Below are 22,439 nucleotides of genomic sequence, written 5' to 3' on the forward strand. Positions count from 1 at the left end.
ATAAATATTTAGTAACTGTTATTATTTAGTAACTGTAAGTATTAAGTTATTATAAGTATTTAGTAACTGTTATTATTTAGTAACTTTAAGTATTAAGTAATTATAAGTATTTAGTAACTATTATTATTTAGTAACTGTAAGTTTTAAGTAATTATAAGTATTTAGTAACTTTTATTATTTAGTAACTGTAACTATTAAGTTATTATAAATATTTAGTAACTATTATTCTTTAGTAACTGTAAGTATTAAGTAATTATAAGTATTTAGTAACTGTTATTATTTAGTAACTGTAAGTATTAAGTTATTATAAGTATTTAGTAACTGTTATTATTTAGTAACTTTAAGTATTAAGTAATTATAAGTATTTAGTAACTATTATTATTTAGTAACTGTAAGTTTTAAGTAATTATAAGTATTTAGTAACTTTTATTATTTAGTAACTGTAACTATTAAGTTATTATAAATATTTAGTAACTATTATTCTTTAGTAACTGTAAGTATTAAGTAATTATAAGTATTTAGTAACTGTTATTATTAGTAACTGTAAGTATTAAGTAATTATAAGTATTTAGTAACTATTATTATTTAGTAACTGTAAGTATTAAGTTATTATAAGTATTTAGTAACTGTTATTATATAGTAACTGTAAGTTTTAAGTAATTATAAGTATTTAGTAACTTTTATTATTTAGTAACTGTACGTATTAAGTTATTATAAGTATTTAGTAACTGTTATTATATAGTAACTGTACGTATTAAGTAACTGTAAGCATTAAGTAATTATAAGTATTTAGTAACTATTATTATTTAGTAACTGTTATTATTAAGTAATTATAAGTATTTAGTAACTGTTATAATTAAGTAACTGTTATTATTTAGTAACTGTAAGTATTAAGTAATTATAAGTATTTAGTAACTGTTATTATTTAGTAACTGTAAGTATTAAGTAATTATAAGTATTTAGTAACTGTTATAATTTAGTAACTGTTATTATTTAGTAACTGTAAGTATTAAGTAATTATAAGTATTTAGTAACTGTTATTATTTAGTAACTGTAAGTATTAAGTAATTATAAGTATTTAGTAACTGTTATAATTTAGTAACTGTTATTATTTAGTAACTGTAAGTATTAAGTAATTATAAGTATTTAGTAACTGTTATTATTTAGTAACTGTAAGTATTAAGTAATTATAAGTATTTAGTAACTATTATTATTTAGTAACTGTAAGTTTTAAGTAATTTTAAATATTTAGTAACTGTTATAATTGAGAAATTGTAAGTATTAAGTTATTATAAGTATTTAGTAACTATTATTATTTAGTAACTGTAAGTTTTAAGTAATTATAAGTATTTAATAACTAGTATTATTTTGTAACTGTATTAAGTAATTATAACTATTTAGTAACTATTATTATTTAGTAACTGTACGTATTAAGTAACTGTAAGTATTAAGTAGTTATAAGTATTTAGTAACTATTATTATTTAGTAACTGTAAGTATTAAGTAATTATAAGTATTTAGTAACTGTTATTATTTAGTAACTGTTATTATTTGGTTATTGTAAGTATTAAGTAACTGTACTTACTTAGTAACTGCAAGTATTTAGTTACTAATTACTCAGTAATTATAAGTATTTAATAACTGTGATAATTTTGCAACCGTTTTATTTAGTAACTGTTATTGCTTAGTAACCGTAAGTAAAAAGTAACTGTATTAAGTAACTGTGATAAATTAGTAACTGTAAGTTCTTAGTAATTGTATGTATTTAGTAATTCTAATTACTTCATATTGCAAGTACATTGTATCTAGTAACTTTAATTACTTAATTTAAAGTATTTAGTAACCGTAACTATTAAGGAACACTAATTACATTTGCAATCGTTAAGATTTGAGTTTTGGCCTATTTGAAACTATTAAGATGAACAACTAATGAAAAGCGAAGGACCTGCGTGCAGAAGAAGAGGAAAGTATATGGTAGAGAAAAGGGAATGTGTATATAGTCCAACTGCGGCCATGATTGTATATATTGCAGTATTAGTAGAAATTACGAAACAAAACTCTCTATCTCTCTCCATATGAATTTTAAATATGATTATGTAAAACCCTATGTTTTATTTAAAGGTTGCATATATCTGTATATTTTGTTGCGCAACATTACTGAAAAGGCCATAACATAAGTTGAAATAACTTGTTCCCAGTCCTTTCATTATTTTTTGCACTAAAATATATCTCAACTGACATATCATATCACGGGTATTGTGGATAGCCCATTGAATCGTCCTCGGATACAAATAGACACGTCAATGTGTCCCATTTCCCTGTTGGAATGTAATTGAATACATTCTATTTTAATGGTCAATTACGTAAGCGCCGTAAAATGGATGAAGGGTAATTAAAAAATATCGTTGCTGTTACCACGACTTAAGAAAACGCTGACTGCAGTTTACATAGGTGCATTTGAAATAGGATCGTACCCTGCAAACTGACGTGATGAAAAACTATTCTACTGTAAAGTATGGTTTAACTTGTGTCTGTAGCTGAACTACTGTAAAGTATGGTTTAACTTATGTCTGTAGCTGTTCTACTGTAAAGTATGGTTTAACTTGTGTCTGTAGCTGTTCTACTGTAAAGTATGGTTTAACTTGTATCTGTAGCTATTCTACTGTAAAGTATGGTTTAACTTGTGTCTGTAGCTGTCCTACTGTAAAGTATGGTTTAACTTATGTCTGTAGCTGTTCTACTGTAAAGTATGGTTTAACTTATGTCTGTAGCTATTCTACTGTAAAGTATGGTTTAACTTGTGTCTGTAGCTATTCTACTGTAAAGTATGGTTTAACTTGTGTCTGTAGCTGTTCTACTGTAAAGTATGGTTTAACTTGTGTCTGTAGCTGATCTACTGTAAAGTATGGTTTATCTTGTGTCTGTAGCTATTCTCCTTGAAAGTATGGTTTAACTTGTGTCTGTAGCTATTCTACTGTAAAGTATGGTTTAACTTGTGTCTATAGCTGTCCTACCGTAAAGTATCGTTTAACTTGTGTCTGTAGCTATTCTACTGTAAAGTATGGTTTAACTTGTGTCTGTAGCTGATCTACTGTAAAGTATGGTTTAACTTGCGTCTGTAGCTGTTCTACTGTAAAGTATGGTTTAACTTGTGTCTGTAGCTGAACTACTGTAAAGTATGGTTTAACTTATGTCTGTAGCTGTCCTACTGTAAAGTATGGTTTAACTTGTGTCTGTAGCTGTTCTACTGTAAAGTATGGTTTAACTTGTATCTGTAGCTATTCTACTGTAAAGTATGGTTTAACTTATGTCTGTAGCTGTCCTACTGTAAAGTATGGTTTAACTTGTGTCAGTAGCTATTCAACTGGAAAGTATGGTTTAACTTGTGTCTGTAGCTATTCTACTGTAAAGTATGGTTTAACTTGTATCTGTAGCTGTTCTACTGGAAAGTATGGTTTAACTTGTGTCTGTAGCTGTCCTACTGTAAAGTATTGTTTAACTTATGTCTGTAGCTGTCCTACTGTAAAGTATGGTTTAACTTGTGTCTGTAGCTATTCTACTGTAAAGTATGGTTTAACTTGTGTCTGTAGCTGTTCTACTGTAAAGTATGGTTTAACTTGTGTCTGTAGCTGTTCTACTGTAAAGTATGGTTTAACTTGTGTCTGTAGCTGTCCTACTGTAAAGTATGGTTTAACTTATGTCTGTAGCTGTTCTACTGTAAAGTATGGTTTAACTTGCGTCTGTAGCTGTTCTACTGTAAAGTATGGTTTAACTTATGTCTGTAGCTGTTCTACTGTAAAGTATGGTTTAACTTGTGTCTGTAGCTATTCAACTGGAAAGTATGGTTTAACTTGTATCTGTAGCTGTTCTACTGTAAAGTATGGTTTAACTTGTGTCTATAGCTGTCCTACTGTAAAGTATGGTTTAACTTGTATCTGTAGCTGTTCTACTGTAAAGTATGGTTTAACTTATGTCTGTAGCTGTTCTACTGTAAAGTATGGTTTAACTTGTGTCTGTAGCTGTCCTACTGTAAAGTATGGTTTAACTTGTGTCTGTAGCTATTCTACTGTAAAGTATGGTTTAACTTGTGTCTGTAGCTGATCTACTGTAAAGTATGGTTTAACTTGCATCTGTAGCTGATCTACTGTAAAGTATGGTTTAACTTGTGTCTGTAGCTGTTCTACTGTAAAGTATGGTTTAACTTGTATCTGTAGCTATTCTACTGTAAAGTATGGTTTAACTTGTATCTGTAGCTGTTCTACTGTAAAGTATGGTTTAACTTGTGTCTATAGCTGTTCTACTGTAAAGTATGGTTTAACTTGTATCTGTAGCTATTCTACTGTAAAGTATGGTTTAACTTATGTCTGTAGCTATTCTACTGTAAAGTATGGTTTAACTTGTGTCTGTAGCTATTCTACTGTAAAGTATGGTTTAACTTGTGTCTGTAGCTATTCTACTGTAAAGTATGGTTTAACTTGTGTCTGTAGCTATTCTACTGTAAAGTATGGTTTAACTTGTGTCTGTAGCTATTCTACTGTAAAGTATGGTTTAACTTGTGTCTGTAGCTGTCCTACTGTAAAGTATGGTTTAACTTGTATCTGTAGCTATTCTACTGTAAAGTATGGTTTAACTTGTGTCTGTAGCTATTCTACTGTAAAGTATGGTTTAACTTGTGTCTGTAGCTATTCTACTGTAAAGTATGGTTTAACTTGTGTCTGTAGCTGTCCTACTGTAAAGTATGGTTTAACTTGTATCTGTAGCTGATCTACTGTAAAGTATGGTTTAACTTGTGTCTGTAGCTATTCTACTGTAAAGTATGGTTTAACTTGTGTCTGTAGCTATTCTACTGTAAAGTATGGTTTAACTTGTATCTGTAGCTGATCTACTGTAAAGTATGGTTTAACTTGTGTCTGTAGCTATTCTACTGTAAAGTATGGTTTAACTTATGTCTGTAGCTGTTCTACTGTAAAGTATGGTTTAACTTATGTCTGTAGCTATTCTACTGTAAAGTATGGTTTAACTTATGTCTGTAGCTATTCTACTGTAAAGTATGGTTTAACTTGTGTCTGTAGCTGATCTACTGTAAAGTATGGTTTAACTTGTGTCTGTAGCTGTTCTATTGTAAAATATGGTTTAACTTGTGTCTGTAGCTGTTCTACTGTAAAGTATGGTTTAACTTGTGTCTGTAGCTATTCTACTGTAAAGTATGGTTTAACTTGTGTCTATAGCTGTTCTACTGTAAAGTATGGTTTAACTTGTGTCTGTAGCTGTTCTACTGTAAAGTATGGTTTAACTTGTGTCTATAGCTGTTCTACTGTAAAGTATGGTTTAACTTGTGTCTGTAGCTGTTCTACTGGAAAGTATGGTTTAACTTGTGTCTGTAGCTATTCTACTGTAAAGTATGGTTTAACTTGTGTCTGTAGCTGTTCTACTGTAAAGTATGGTTTAACTTGTGTCTGTAGCTATTCTACTGTAAAGTATGGTTTAACTTGTGTCTGTAGCTGTTCTACTGTAAAGTATGGTTTAACTTGTGTCTATAGCTGTTCTACTGGAAAGTATGGTTTAACTTGTGTCTGTAGCTATTCTACTGTAAAGTATGGTTTAACTTGCGTCTGTAGCTATTCTACTGTAAAGTATGGTTTAACTTGTGTCTGTAGCTGATCTACTGTAAAGTATGGTTTATCTTGTGTCTGTAGCTATTCTACTGTAAAGTATGGTTTAACTTGTATCTGTAGCTGTTCTACTGTAAAGTATGGTTTAACTTATGTCTGTAGCTATTCTACTGTAAAGTATGGTTTAACTTGTGTCTGTAGCTGTTCTACTGTAAAGTATGGTTTAACTTGTGTCTGTAGCTGTTCTACTGGAAAGTATGGTTTAACTTATGTCTGTAGCTGTTCTACTGTAAAGTATGGTTTAACTTGTGTCTGTAGCTATTCTACTGTAAAGTATGGTTTAACTTGTATCTGTAGCTATTCTACTGTAAAGTATGGTTTAATTTGTGTCTGTAGCTATTCTACTGTAAAGTATGGTTTAACTTATGTCTGTAGCTGTTCTACTGTAAAGTATGGTTTAACTTATGTCTGTAGCTATTCTACTGTAAAGTATGGTTTAACTTGTGTTTGTAGCTATTCTACTGTAAAGTATGGTTTAACTTATGACTGTAGCTATTCTACTGTAAAGTATGGTTTAACTTGTGTCTGTAGCTGTTCTACTGTAAAGTATGGTTTAACTTGTATCTGTAGCTGTTCTCCTTGAAAGTATGGTTTTCAGAAGCGAAATATTAAAATTGGTTTACTAGTAGACACAGCATAAGTAGCCAATCAACAGTTTCAGACGTATGGCCAAATGCGAGTCCGCTTTTGAAAAAGCGCGAATCTGATCAATAAACTGTACATATACATGTAGATCTCCAAAATCAGAGAAATTAAAGAATGCTAGATGTCAAACTCACCAAGATAAAAAAGCCAAGGTCAAGCTTTTTTGTTTTGTTTTTAACGCCGTCATCGAATTAAGCTCGATCAGGAAACCACCGATATACTTTTAAGTGGTTTAACGACCTCGCAACAGTCAAGGTCGTATGGGAATGGGTGTCAAGGTCACACCAACAGTCAGGGTCGTATGGGAACGGGTGTCAAGGTCACACCAACAGTCAGGGTCGTATGGGAACGGGTGTCAAGGTCACACCAACGGTCGGGGTCGTATGGGGACGGGTATCAAGGAGACTTCAACAGTCGGGGTCGTATGGGGACGGTGTCAATGTCACACAAACAGTCAGGGTCCTATGGGGACGGGTGTCAATGTCACACAAACAGTCAGGATCGTATGGGGACGGGTGTCAAGGAGACACATAAAGTAAGAGAACAAATGACAGAAAGACAGTAATGAGGAAAAAAAGGAAACAGTTAAGATCCCCAGTGTTGCAATGGCGGCAGAAGATCTCTCCAATGCTCCCTGAATAGACGACACGGAAGAAAATTCTCGATTCTCCAAGGAACCAACTTTCAGTTACATTTTACGATTGACACGCAGTGGGATATAGCCGGTCTTATTCTTTGGATCTCCACTGTCCCCTGGTCAGAAGACAAATGAGAAACCATCCCCGACCCTACAGGGGGTCCCCAAAATTAGTCGCCGCTATAGGACATGCAGTGAGATACTTACAGGAAATAGTCATACTTTTAGTGCATGCCCTTGCAAGCGGCAACATGTATTGGAGATGATAGTTAATGGGGTTAGGTCTTACGTACACATGTCTGTAAATATGACAATGGCTAAGGCTTCATTTACATTTAAATGAAGGTGGTACAGGGGGACAGTGGTACACATACTGACCCTTCGACCCGGAGTAACCCGCACGGAGTCAGTATCCACTGACAAATACAATCATTTGTAAGTCTTTCATTTCTTAATATCTTTATCTCCCAACAACTGAAAACCTCAACCTGGTAACTTCCTAAATCGCAACCGTCTTTATTATAACCACGGACGTCGGGGCAATGAAAATCTCTTAAAATTCTGAAATATAAGTTTTAAAGATATGTGCGAAGAAAATAATATGATCTGAAAGTGTAACTTCTTTTTAACTAGAGTGATCATGACAGCATTGGAGATAATGCTTTTTTCGTGAAAAGTTAATTGTAAATGAGGGCTGTTGACACACTGAATGTGTTTTCTCCGCCCAATTATTTCGGTATATTTATGGCAATCCTTTCATACATGATTGATCAATGTCATGTGTAAAGTGTTAAATGATATAGAGAAAGGTAATATTTGCTTACGTAAAATACTGAGCATTCTCACAAAACAACACTGAGAATGAATAAATGTTGTCACGTTCACGTCACCATACTAAAAGTGATGAAACATTTTGATCTTGTCAACGTTTGTATCCGATTTCCTCGAACTGTTTTTAACTTGTGCAGGACTATATCTTAGTAAAACAACATAATCAAGGTAAATACAAATCACCTGCGACATGCTCCTAATGTGATGTCTGTCCTGTATCAATGGAAAATGAATATACACGTGTCTCGGTAGGGATGGTGTAGGTGTAGTGAGGCGTACCTTTTATATACAGATTTGTACATGTACACAGCAAGAATACCAACATTATATTTATCTGTACTTTAAAGTTTAACGTGCCCTTGAACAAGAGCTCAAACTTAAAAAAAAACAAACACTTTTTCTTTGTTACTTAGATTCAGGACGTAGGCGTTTGTCAAAATGATTTTAACACACGGATTTTAAGCCACAGGTTCATACTATTATCACATGTAGATTTTGCAGGTTCTCCATTCATCAATCTCTTTCCGACGTATTATACGCCTACAGAAAATACTTCTAGACGTACAGGTAATCAAGTAGGATGTTATAGGGAATATTTTAAAAACTAAAATCGAAGTATTTACTTGCAGAGTCTCAATAGGACTTGTTTCCTAAAATATGGACATCCTTTAGCTCTCTATCACTTTATCTGATGGTACATGTATTCATACGGATACAAATGTACAAGTTTAAAAATAACGTACACCTTGCTATATAGATCTGCTGTTATGCTTGTCTTCCGTTTTGAATCGCTATCATAACCTGTAAGTATTTCACATTATGGCACATGTAGAACTGTTCGAAAACTTTGGAACTAGCAATAAGATACTCTAAGAAAACGTTTGCCTTTTATAAATTACCCTTAATAAATCATGGGCCCTTTTCGTGTTAGCAGACGACATTTCTCTTATTAAATCGTACATTTAAAACTACTAAAATCATTTAAAATCAGATGCAAAAGAAAGAGTCACCTAAATATTGCTATTCGGTTCCTGTTCAATATACGCATAACTCTAAACTGCAAAGAAATTATACACTTGTTTCTCCACGTTCTTATAGTTGAACATTCCCGAATCTATTTTTTTCCAAACGACACATTGTATGCATCTTATTATCGCTAATTAGAATTTGATAAATAAGAATCTTATCGAACTACTTACCTATCGCTGACTTTCCCCTTTTCCAGGTTGTACATGGCTGTCTATACCTTACAAGCGTTGCTCACGAGCGGCCACATATATCTACATTTGTATATATACACTACCGCTGAAGGATGTGCAGCAGTGCGTGAACTCTGCACTTTCATTATAAAGTACGAGCGTATACACATAAACCGTAATTCGTATTTAAAATGTCAAATCAAAATCCGGGAACTTCTTCGCTGTTTGATTTGTTTGTTTAATGTGTACGCTATGGCTAGGACTATTAAATCGACTATAACTGTAACATTCATTGTTGGATGATATTATCAGGCGTAATTTTGTTTAAAGACATATCACAAACCTAAGACATTACCTTAATCACGAATATCTAAAGTTTCCGCAGCTACATATTGTTAATACTTAAATTAATGTAAAACTACATATTGATTACAAAACATGCAATCGAGGAGGGTAGCGAGTATGATCACAGGCGCTTGCATAGAAAATGTTATTTTCATTTTTTTTGACAGTGGTATGTGTAATCTGTTAAGCTGAACAGATTACACATACCACTGTCATATCAAAAAAAAATTGAAAGTCATATTTTCTATGCAAGCGCCTGTGAGTATGATATGTCCCACGTGCATTTGTTTATACCTACACGTAATCCATTTCTATTTGGGGAAAGTAACCGCGGACCAACTCGTGACAACTCGTGACAACTTAGGCATTTACGTAACCCCATTCGGCCTTCTCCGTGAAGCATTTTTGGGGTGGGGTGGGGGGTTAACTTAAGTTAAACGATATACTTAAGGTATTGAAAAGTTATTCATATCACGACTCTAAGACTTCCCATTCTGAAAATTTGAATAAAGGAATTCTACCACAATAGGTAGGTGTTACTAAACTTCCAGGCCTTGCGTGTTCCATCTGTCTTACGGAAATCCGAAGGTTTCTGATGCCGGTTGGCCAATCAACGTTTTGCCAATCAACGCTGATTGGCCGAAACACGTTTATCGGCAAATACACGTTTATCGACCAAAACATGTGATACGGAACTCTTCGAAGTGTTGCGAACACAAACATCAATCGAAGGGCCAAGTGGTGTGAGAAACGTCAGGGTTTGACATTGTAATTAATTAAGAATTAAGAATTGTGTGTTATAGGCAGAGAGTCATCAGTGGTAATGTCTAAACTCTGGTTTGGTTTGTTTGTTTTTGTTAACGTCCCATTAACAGCCAGGGTCATTTAAGGACGTGCCAGGTTTTGGAGGTGGAGGAAAGCCGGAGTACCCGGAGAAAAACCACCGGCCTACGGTCAGTACCTGGCAACTGCCCCACATAGGTTTCGAACTCGCAACCCAGTGGTGGAGGGCTAGTGATAAAGTGTCGGGACACCTTAACCACTCGGCCACCGCGGCCCCATCACCTGACTCACCGTTAATCTAGAAGGAAACACAGGGACAGTCTAAGAACATGTACCACAATTTCAGATTTTATTATTTTTTTTTTTTTTTTATTTTTTGGGGGGGGGGTGGGGGGGGGGGGGAGGGGAGAGGGAAGATGTTACTTTAAAATAATGACACAACGCATCTGCAAAATATGCTACAAACTAGGTCAATATAAGGGCCTAATCCAATACATAGACTGTAAATTATACATCCCCCATTAAAAAAACAAGATAACAACAACATGTAAACACAATGTATTACATCTATACGTATATCGGCTGAAATTCTTATTGTTTGTCCTGATGTGACTAGCATTGTCTTCACTTTGCATTGTCGGATTCCAGATGATCGCATATATCATATCCGTGATGACATGTGCACTGCATAATGACATCATTATTCTACTGCCACATTTCATATGCTACTAACAACGTAAAAGTGCAGAGGGATCGAACCCGCGACCCTTGCTTACTGGTCCGTCGCTCTACCGACTTAGCTAAAGGGCCGGAGGCCGTATCACTATGTACACTATTTACAATTAAAACCTGCCCCGAACACACATTAACCCAGGTTTTATCCCCAAAAAGCCTCTCATTTTCCAAATGTAACAGAAAAGCATGTAGTGTACCTCCACCGGGATCGAACCCGCGACCCCTGGTTTAACTAGTCAGCCGGTTCAGACAGAACTAAAGGGCTAGAAGGCAACCGTATTACTATATAAACTATTTACAATTAAAACTTGCGACGTGTATGTGTATTATCTTTTGTTTTATGCATGTTTTTGGTTTTGGTTTTGTTTTGGTTTTGTTTTTGAAGCACGGACACATATTAGTATGTACATTGTCCGTGGTTGAATTAACAAGAAGCAAAATCACTCACTTATAGACTATTATTTGAGATACATGTATATCATAAACATCGAGGTTTTTAATCTGAAGTCTACGGTGTTCTGTTAGGGCCAAATTTCCAATATCGCTCCTTCGAACTAAACGCGAAGGAGCGAAAACACGATGGCGAAGGAGCGAAGTTCCATCGTTCCTTCGCCATCGTGTTTTCGCTCCTTTGCCATCGTATTTTCACTCCCTCGCTCCTTCGCCATCGTGTTTTCGCTCCTTCGCGTTTAGGTCGAAGGAGCGATATTGGAAATTTGGCCCTAACGGAACACCATAGAAGTGAGTGCTTAATGGAAAAGTTATGAAAAACAGGCTTCATTTTCCACACAAAGAAATAAATTACAAAGTCTGTTTTCTAGTGGGAAAGTTTGGTATACTTAACGTCCTCACTGTATGCTTAGACAATTTAATCATGCTTGTTAATATCATTTTCATTGACTTAGAAAGAGGTATGGTCGTTTCCGATTATTCTGACCTAGGCCACGTACAGCGATAGTCCGGGCTAAAAGCACAGTTAAAATATCACGTGACCCCAGTGATTCCCTCAGTACAAAATAGATCGTCATGGTCCATTGACGCGCTGTGTGTTGTGAACGGATTATGTAGTAGATCAATACCATCATGCATATGAAATAAAGTTAAACTGACATGTTAAATAGGAATTTTATACAATGCATTCAAATTTTACTTTGAATGATACGGAGTAAATAGGTTATGATTTCACTCTTTTTTATCCAAGTGAAAATTTTCTATCTCAACATTTCTATCTTTATACTAAACACTTCATATCAAATATGTGTTTTATGTTGAAAATATCTTTCAAATACGACCAAGAAAAATTGAAAGTTATCATTTTTAGAAACATAACAAAATATTAATAAGATACATCTTAGTGTGTCGAATTCCAAACCTTCGGGTTGATAATCGATCGTTCTACCATATCAGCTATGCGGACTAACATGTGAAGTTTATGTTATCATTTAGAGTCAGTCTAGTTAATGCTAAAATTAAAATGTTTTATCAACTATGTTTTTTCAATTTTTCTATACCAGCGCATCGGAGGACCACTTTTTAAGAATAGGATTTTAGTTGTCTTTTGGTATATAGAATAAAATTAGACATTGTAAAAGTTGGTCTTCCGATGCGCTCTATGTAAAAAAATGATATGAATTCGGGAAACGGAAAACCCTCGAAAGTTGCAAATAGCCCGATGATGCAAATTTACGGTCATTTTATGAAATATCCATTGCAATGAACAAACCAATTTTTCGCAAATAAGAATCTTTATTTGTTATAGATTTATGGTTTGTATTCAAAAACTCAGTTTTCAATATTTATTTTTTTGATTTTGAAAACGGTGACCGTTAGGTCGAAACATGCCAATATGCGCCATACCCCTTGTTATCAGCCCATTAATATGCTTAAAACAACAATGAAAAATAACTTTTCTTCAAAATAGTTATACAGCTAAGGAAACTCTAGTATTTCATAATTATATACCATACGAAGTCGCGAAGGACAAACATTAGTTGTGGGAAAACGCCAAGATACATCAAAGAAGTCAAATAAGACTTATATCGATGTCATCCAGTGATTCCAGATGTTTCAAATCTGTTTGGAGTTTCTGGAGTCTGGGTTGCTTTGACGCTTCTCTGTACGATGTCGTTGTAGGATTCATCCACTCAAAAAGTTCCGGGTTTGGTCATCATCATACAGACGTTTGCACATAGTATAAAGAAGTTTGCACAGCATATAAGGAAGTTTGCACAGCATATAAGGAAGTTTGCACAGGAAGTTTGCACAGCATATAAGGAAGTTTGCACAGCATATAAGAAAGTTTGCACCGAATGTAAAGTTTCATTTTAACTACCGAATATAAAGGGAAACGCACCGCATATAAGGACATATCTACCGAATATAAGGACATAACTACCGAATATAAGGACATAACTACCGAATATAAGGACATAACTACCGAATATAAGGAAATGTCTACCGAATATAAAGACATATCTACCGAATATAAAGACATATCTACCGCATATAAAGGCATATCTACCGAATATAAGGTTATGTCTACCGTTTTTGAAACTTTTCCAGAGTGGAATCAGAGGGAAATTATTAAATGTTTTGAAGTCTTTATATAAAGGTCTGAAATCATGTGTTAGATTTAAGTCTGAATTGTCTGATTTTTTCTCTTGCTCCCGAGGTTTGATGCAAGGGGAGGGGTTGTCTCCCTTTCTTTACTCTATGTATGTTAATGATTTCGAAAATGAACTAATTAATTCCTCCTGTGACGCTTTGTTTTTAAGAGATGTTTCACTTTTTCTTCTTATGTATGCAGATGACACTGTCCTTTTCTCAGAAACTGCTTTTGGCTTACAAAAAATGTTAGATTCCTTAAAACAATATAGTGACAATTGGCAATTAACAGTCAATACTGATAAAACAAAGATTGTTGTATTTCGTAATAGTGGTAGATTTCGAGTTGTCGAAAATTTTTACTTTGATGGCAATGAAATAGAGATTGTTGATCGTTTTAACTACCTAGGTATAGTATTTAACTTTAATGGTAAGTTCACAAAAACTCAAGGTGTTATTGCAGAACAAGGCCGTAAATGTATGTATAATGTGTTGAAACATTGTAATAATTTATCCCTTAATGTAGAATCTAAATTGAACGTTTTTGATGTTTACGTCTCCTCTATTCTCAATTATGGTTGAGAAACATGGGGTTTCCATGTTGCAGACAAAGTAGAAAAGGTTCATGTTGATTTTTTGAGAAAGATCCTTGTTGTTAAGACAAGTACGCCTTCCTTCATGATATATTCGGAATTAGGACGTTTGCCGGTGCATATCGTCAGGAAATGTCGAATAATAAAATATTGGCTGAAATTGATCAAATGTGAGAATATTGTTCTTAAGTCGGTTTATGAAGAGATGGAGGATTGCAACCACAGAAATTGTAATTGGCGTTGCCAAGTTAAAAAAATATTATTGTCTTCTGGTTTCGGTAGTGTCTGGTTAACTCATTATGTTGATAATGAAAAGGTATTTTTACATTGCTTTAAGCAGAGTTTGATTGATGCTTTTATCCAAGCAAGAAATGAATTTATTGAAAGATCTTCTAAATGTTATCTGTATAAATATATTGTTGACACCTTCACACTGCAATTCTATCTAACAAAATCTATTCCTGATCCGTATCGTAAACTTATTTCGAAATTAAGACTTTCATCGCATAAGCTTTATATAGAAGAAGGCCGGTATCGTAATATTCCAAGGTCAAATAGGTTATGTCGTTATTGCAACCAGAACCAAGAAGAGGACGAATTCCATTTCATCCTTATTTGTCCAATATATGTTGATATTCGAAAAAGATTCATTAAAAAATATTATTGGAATCGCCCGTCTTCTTTTAAACTTGTCCAATTGCTTTCTGTTCACAATAAAAAAGAGTTATGTAATCTTGGAAAATATTTACAATCAAGCTGGTTACTACGGTCGAGATTCCAACCTTTAGTATAGATCAATATCGTATTGTATATATTTATCTCCAGCTATACCTATTTTTTGTTCATACCCTAACTATTCATCTCAATTATGTACACTTTGTATTTAGTGTTGAATTAACGATGTTAGTTACTTATCTCTATTTATATCTATTTATATATATTGTTTGTTCATCATCTAATTATTCTCACAAAGTATATATTTGCATTTGAAAAATCCTAGATACTTATATTAGTTATACCTATTGTTTGGTAACTACTATCTATCTACTCTTACAAACTGTATTATTTACTTTTTATTAATGACTTAAGGTACTTGTCTCCAGTTATGTATATTATTTTGTCCACCCCTGACTACTCTGACAATGGGGCCGCGGTGGCCGAGTGGTTAAGGTGTACCGACACTTTATCAATAGCCCTCCACCACTGGGTTGCGAGTTCGAAACCTACGTGGGGCAGTTGCCAGGTACTGACCGTAGGCCGGTGGTTTTTCTCCGGGTACTCCGGCTTTCCTCCACCTCCAAAACCTGGCACGTCCTTAAATGACCCTGGCTGTTAATAGGACGTTAAACAAAAACAAACCAAACAAACCAAACTACTCTGACAAATTGTGCTTTTGTTGTTAAAATCAATGTTTGCGGATGTTTTTCACCAGTTACGCCTACTGTTTTGTTCATCCTCTATAACAATTAGTTACGTATTGTATACTAAGTATATGTGTATGTTGATGCTTCTATGTTATACTTATGAGCCGTAAGGCTTCAAGTTGAATAAACTATAACTATAACCGAATATAAAGACGTATCTACCGAATATAAGGATGTGTCTACCGCATATAAAGACATAACCACCGAACATAAAGAAAAAAGCACCGCATATAATGGTATAACTACATCATATAAAGACATAACTACCGAATATAATCATATTTGATCACCTAAGACAGCTCTGGCGTTCCATACAAAATGATCGGTCATACTGTAGTGTGGTAGTGCAGGTAGACATTGCAAGTCTTTGTTGATTTTGTATACCGATTCTAGGTAAACATATCGTCTTACTCCAAGGCCAGTTTGTATAGACTCAGTATTGTCCGACTACGCACGAGGACACTGGGTTGTATTCAAATATTATTTGGTGATCGACATGCGTTTGTGAGTGTCGACCAGGTAAGTATCGGATATCAGCCGACGAGGAGGTGTCATCGCTTTACTAGCACAGGGTCGTGCGACGTTATGAACACCGAGCCGCTAAACTGCAAAACGAAAAACTAAAAAAGCTAATCTAAGGTACTGATATTTTCCCTACATATTGTCCCCCCCCCCCCCCCCCCCCCCCCCCTTTAAACATAACATGGATGCCACACACTTTGACGGATAACGATTCATCAACCTTTCTTAGCCATAATGAAAGTGGTGTTTATGTGTTCACCATTTCAAATGTATTATTACTAGATGCTAACCCCGGGGTACACAAATTGAAAAATTCCGTCATAATCACAAATCGTTCTTAATGAAGTGCTGACGTCATTTTGTGGCAACATGACATCAATATGTTTATAACATAAAGCCTAACTGACAAAACGTAATTTTTTTTGTTGAATTGATTCGCTTAAAGGAGAATTCCAAGTTAGGAGGATATCAAAGGATTTTGTGCGTGTAAATCACACAAAAGTTTGTTCTGATGTACCTATGGAAATCACACGTCTCAATTTGCCATATAAACAAATGAAATATTGACACTTGTCTATTTACCTAATATACATCGCATAAAAGAAGTGTTTCAGTAACTCTTCAGTTCCGGATTCCCCAGTGCGCTATATTTACACAGTCTAATTACATATGTTTATATTGGTCGGAGTATTCCCACTAATTCCGCTTGTTCAAACACTGACTCACTAGCTTTAAAAGTAATTAGAACATTCTTCAAAGGTACAAAACAGCCAGAGATTTTCAAACTTTTAAGACCTGAGCTTTCATAATATCGCTTAACATATTTTTGATTCAGCACAATTGATTGAACAGGTTGAACACGGTATACGCACCTACGTTCCATATACATTGTGTGTGTGCAGTGCAGCGTTGGATTACCGTACTGCTGTTCGGCAGGTACAGGGCGTAAATTGTTGTTTTCAACGTATGGTCGTAGGAGGCGACTAAATTTGGGATTCTATCTTTCCTATTTTATCTAAACAATTTTTTTTTCTTAATGTCTTCCATGACACCGTCTCGCAGTTAATATTTATTACATTTTTCGCAGTGAACTTAAGGTTATATGGTGAAAATATAAATGATATTTTCACTCGTTTTTTGACCGAACAGATCTGACAGATCATAGTATTTGGAGTGTAAAGTAATGCATTTGACGGAGATACTTTTTTTTGAAATATCAAAACAAAATATTCCCCAAAAATTAACATCAATTTGAATCGCGAGATCTCCCACAACCCTAACGATTATCTCCCCTCGACCCAGCTACTCAGGAATCGTACACAACGTGCGGAACCAGTGTCTACAGCATAGATTTCTACTACTAGCCTCAGAATGTAATCTGATATGTAATGGGCAGATATTCAACTTGCATGAACAACAAGCCAGTTTTCAAAGCTCGTGTCCAACGAACATGTGTCTCGTTACGATTAATGTCCGTCTCAAGTTAGAAATCATAATAATCACATACATTACTTACTTACAGTGACAGTGATTGGATATATAACACACAGGTCTTAATATTTGCAGTCGGGATTTGTTTGTTGGTATTCAGCTTTCGTGCCCGTCTGCAAACGACTTCAATATGTCGGCCTACAATATTCACAACCACAGACATGCCACTCCGCCATATTTTGACAGCTGTACATGTGTTGCCGTTAACATATCGATCCAAACATTTTTGCATTAATTTGCAGGAGTATTACGCTTGTTGATTATCTAATTCATGTTAATTTCCTCCGAAACTTGAGTCCGTATATGGAACTATATTATTAAGCAGATTGTTAACACGGCAAGCACATAGACAGAGAGGCAGATTAAAACTGACATCGGTTAAGATGGGGAAAAATAATAAATAAAATATTCAATGTTTCTAGGTTAAATTTACAGATATATTTCATTGAGAGGGATGAAAACAATGCCCCAAGGAATCAATATGTTTGATTAAACTGGGTTTATCAGTTTAAACTATTCAGTAATTTTGAAGTTGCATTGATTTATTTTTTTTATTTTACTTAAATCTAACCAAACTTTTGAAACATGAGCAATTATTCAATATACGATACAACATCAAAAAGGAAAAAATATTCGACTTGGTAAAATTTACAAAGTTTTTGTTTTGTATCATTTCCTCGTACACTCGATGAAATTATAGGAAAAAATAATATTTGTAACTTAAAATAATAAATGAATAAGTAAATACATATGTACATAAATAAATAGAGGCAGAAACGGAGGGTTAAATTTAATATTTCACAATTTACCTTTAATTCCTCGATTTTTTTTTTATAGTTTTAATATTAATCATTAAAATTTAGGGAAAAGATAGCGGATTTCTCTGACGGAAGTATGCGATATTTAAGGATCATCGTGGTTACCAGGGGATTGCGTTACGAAAACGTTTGGCTAGATTTTGAAAGCAAAAATAAGCAAAAATGTGAAAAACAGACGCGACATGATTGATGGTTGGTCTGGTAGTGTCTCCCATCAGTCTTAGAAACAAGGTACCAAACTTTCTGTAGCTTTATCAGGTTGTGTAACAAATGACCCTGCTAGCAACTTCTACCATAACGTTTTCCCGGTTCCAGATTAAGTATTTGTTTTCGGTTTAGATAATTTTATCCAAACATTTTGTACAAAAATAAGTTTCAACATGAGGTATTCACTCAACTCTATATATTGAAGGAACATGTTTATAGACATGGATAATTTTACTTGCCAGAGCGTCCGTAAGGTCCACTTTGTACATTATCATTGTTTAACTTACAATGGTTAACCGTACCACGTCACCCTGAAATGCCCAAATATATAGAAATCAGCTAATGAAACATACACCACTACTTATCAAAAACTGTATGTACTTACTTGTTCGATGAGTGGTAATCAACAACAGGGCAGCTATGTACATAGGCTGCTAAACCTGACCTTTGAAGAAGAATGTCGCTCAACTTTGACCTCGAGAAAGTAACTGACATGCCTCCCGTGGTTGTGGAGTTTGGATACACGCTCGCCCGAGGCGATGAAAGGGACATCTAGTCCTGGTAAAATGCATCTATCATAAATCACTCCCTTGGGGAATCTGAGGAAATCGGGCCTAATCTCCACTGGATGGAGAGGGCAGCCACTTAACTAATAACAAATCTTTTGATAGGTACTTACCGCTCTGCACGTGTAAACAAACTTACAATGTACATGTAGCTGTGGTAAATCGTGCCACGTGTCTTCTTCTTATTGCTAATATAGTAGCATGAGTATGCATGGTCATTCTCAAAATAACTGATAATATCCTCATAACAATCGTATACATTGTTTTTCAAAATATCAATATTTTATGTCACCAGTTCTTCAGTAACATTTCAGCACGACGAGGGACTTTAAACTAACTTGACTTACTACTATACGCGTAAGGTATATTATGAACTATTGCACGATCACGTGTAAGCTATTGGACACCTGTGACGATTCGGAATTTGCTCACGTGCGAACTATTGAACACATGTTTATGAATTAAGTCCTACTCTTTCAAGCGTCAAAGTCACTCAGATGTCAACTTCAGTGATTCTACGTGTGTTTTAATGGTCGATTATCGGTGCCTCGTTTAAAATATTCTGGACTTTTGCACATACTCCCATGAAAATTTTCAAAAAACGATGTCGACGGGATGCAAGGAAACACTTCTTTAGCTATCGAATTGTTGATCTCTGGAACAGTCTTCCCCAACATGTCATAAATGCAGAAACTGTTTATCAGTTTGAAATCCTGTTGGAAAATTATTGGAAAAATAACCGGTTTATATATAAAGAACAATAATCTCCAAATGCTACATGTACATTGCACCGGACTGATATTATTTAATTATTATATCTTTGTAATTTACTGGATATGGATATAGAGGCTTTCAGCCTGCGTCCATAATGTTTCCTAATAAATCCTAATAAATGATATATTTGTATAATATCAATCCAATCGAACATTATAGCCGTTTTAAATAGACAGTCTCAAGATTCGTTATCTTGATCTCTTTCTCAGGCAGGCACGCAGACACGCAGGCACGCAGGCACGCTTCGCACGTCCATAGCTTCTAACGAAACTTTCAATGTGTATATTGTTATGTAAAAAAGGTCTATTCCATTCTTTTTTGTGGTGTGGTGAGTATTTCAACTATTTTGCTGACAGATCAGTTTTCATGTGTATATCACGATTTCGTTTCACTGATATTACTTCAATCTTCGATTTTAGGACTACTTACATTGACTCTGATCATCGTCTGTGTGTGAATATACTAATTTCCATGCTTCTCAAATTTATTAAAAAGAAAAATGTACCAGTATAAGTCAAATTTTCAAACTTAACCTAAACAATGTCTTAAGTAAATATTAAATTCTATGCGATGTACTGTCGAACCTCTATCTCACTTTCATCTGTCTTTTTTTTGGTACCATTAAGATGTAATCCTTTAAACAATACCAAGGAAATGATTATTTCTGATGTTAGCAAATTCCATTTTTTCATATGAGGGCGTGATTAATTTATCAAGTTTTAGAAGTCTTGAGCATTAAGCAATGGTTCCCGAGTAAGAGAGTCTAAACACGACGAAGACCACAATTCCATTTTCTGTTGACTTAAATGCGATGCAGACTTCATAATCGGTCTTTTTGTCACATCTGTATTGAAACGTAGATGATATCCTGACGAATCTGATGTTTCCTGTTTATCATGACAGTTTAATAAGTGCTAGTGACGTGAACCTTTCACGATCTCTGGCGCATTACATGATTTGTGGAATCTCATTAATACAAAACAAAATATGACTATTAGTTGGATTAGACATGACTATTTGTTGTATATGATATGACTATTTGTTGTATTTGATATGACTATTTGTAATATTTAATATGACTATTTGTTGTATTTGATATGACTATTTGTTGTATTTGATATGACTATTTGTTGTATTTAATATGACTATTTATAGTATTTAATATGACTATTTGTAGTATTTAATATGACTATTTGTTGTATTTGACATGACTATTTGTAATATTTCATATGACTATTTGTTTAGAATGAAAATATTTTGTTGTGAAACAGTGCCATGTTTCAACTACGAACACTACTTTAATTGTATCTATTATATTGTAAATATGTTTTTCTCTATACATCAGGTCAATATGTGACAAGAGAATAAAATGATAATAATAAAATCTTTTTACAATGTCACTCAACACATAGATTCTACTCACAGGTAGCTTTCGACCACTATCTGGTGGCCTTCTTCAGCCCTGTGGTCAGTCAGGGGCTACAGACTAATCTGGTGTGTGATTCAGTCACGTGACCCAGGGATTAACGCTAAGTCATGTGACTGAATCAGGCTGGCGTACGCCGGTGGTAGATAGTAGCGTCCTCTGGTTGAGTGGGGGTCTAGATACCGAGATGTAGATCGCCTCTAGATCTTTAACCTCTCTCTGAAACCAGCGCGGGTCCTGGTCTAGAACATTGATGTTCTGTACCGCAAAGGAGTGGGAACGCTGGTTCATGTGTGCTCCCACAGGTGATGATTCCCTGCGGTGTTCTGTGACCCTCTTCCGGAGAGCTCTCTCTGTCTCGCCTTCATATGTAGCTGGACAGTCCGACACTGGATGTGGTAGATAGCTCCCGACTTATCTAGTGTATTGGTCCTATCCTTAGGAGCCACTAGCATGCTACGGATGGTGTTGACTGGCTTGGTGTGGACCATCACGTCCAGCTTCCGGATCTTTCTGGCTATAGCCTCAGACACGCCGCCCAAATAAGGAATGGTGATATGTCCTTTAGCTGAGTGTTCCCTGATGGTAGATGGGTGGGGTGTCTTCTTCTTGCTGCTATGCTGGTTCCATGCCCAGTTGATGTAGCCGGATATACTCAGTACCTGCTTTAGGTGGTCAATCTCCTGCTCCAAACTATCATCCGTAGAACAAATAGTGTTCGCCCGATGAGTAAGAGTTCTTATAACCCCAGGTTTGTGTTTAAGAGGCTGGTGACTGTCATACTGCAGGTATGAATAGGAGAATAAAATGAATTTGAAAATTTGGTGTAAGAGGTTGTGTGTGTTCCTGTCTTTATGCATGGTTTTATGCGTGACTCGGCATATCTGAAATAAGGCTCAGGAGACGATATCAGGTACATGGTTCCATTTCACACCTTAAAGCCACATACTCCCAAAGAAATGTTTACACTTCGAGCTCTTTACAATTTTCAGACTTAATATATACCTTACAAATTACTGCGAATCAAAAACTGGAGGAAAATGTGTATTTATGAAAGTATACGGGACATTCCCAAAAATATAAACTGGGTCCGACAGACCTAGTTTCTATTCGAAATAGTCCCCTAATTCAACAGGCGGGTTATAAGTCTATACAAAATGGCGGAACA

General features: G+C 34.9%; 1 protein-coding gene across 2 annotated transcripts in view; it reads right to left on the bottom strand.

Moving 5' to 3' along the window:
- LOC117327457 (glutathione hydrolase 1 proenzyme-like) overlaps positions 1–19,015 on the bottom strand; it is a 34,831-nt gene extending 15,816 nt beyond the window's left edge. Inside the window, exon 1 of one of the 2 annotated variants that reach the window (XM_033884453.1) lies at positions 18,891–19,015. In XM_033884453.1, coding sequence (XP_033740344.1) covers positions 18,891–19,000 — 110 coding nt within the window. In that variant the 5' untranslated portion in view covers positions 19,001–19,015. Of the gene's footprint in view, positions 1–8,983; positions 9,045–18,890 lie in introns of those variants that run through there. The other variant, XM_033884454.1, reaches the window with a different exon arrangement.
- Positions 19,016–22,439: the final 3,424 nt, after the last annotated feature.

The sequence above is a fragment of the Pecten maximus genome, chromosome 5 (assembly GCF_902652985.1).
Source record: "Pecten maximus chromosome 5, xPecMax1.1, whole genome shotgun sequence".
In the NCBI taxonomy this organism is placed as follows: Eukaryota; Metazoa; Mollusca; class Bivalvia; order Pectinida; family Pectinidae; genus Pecten; species Pecten maximus.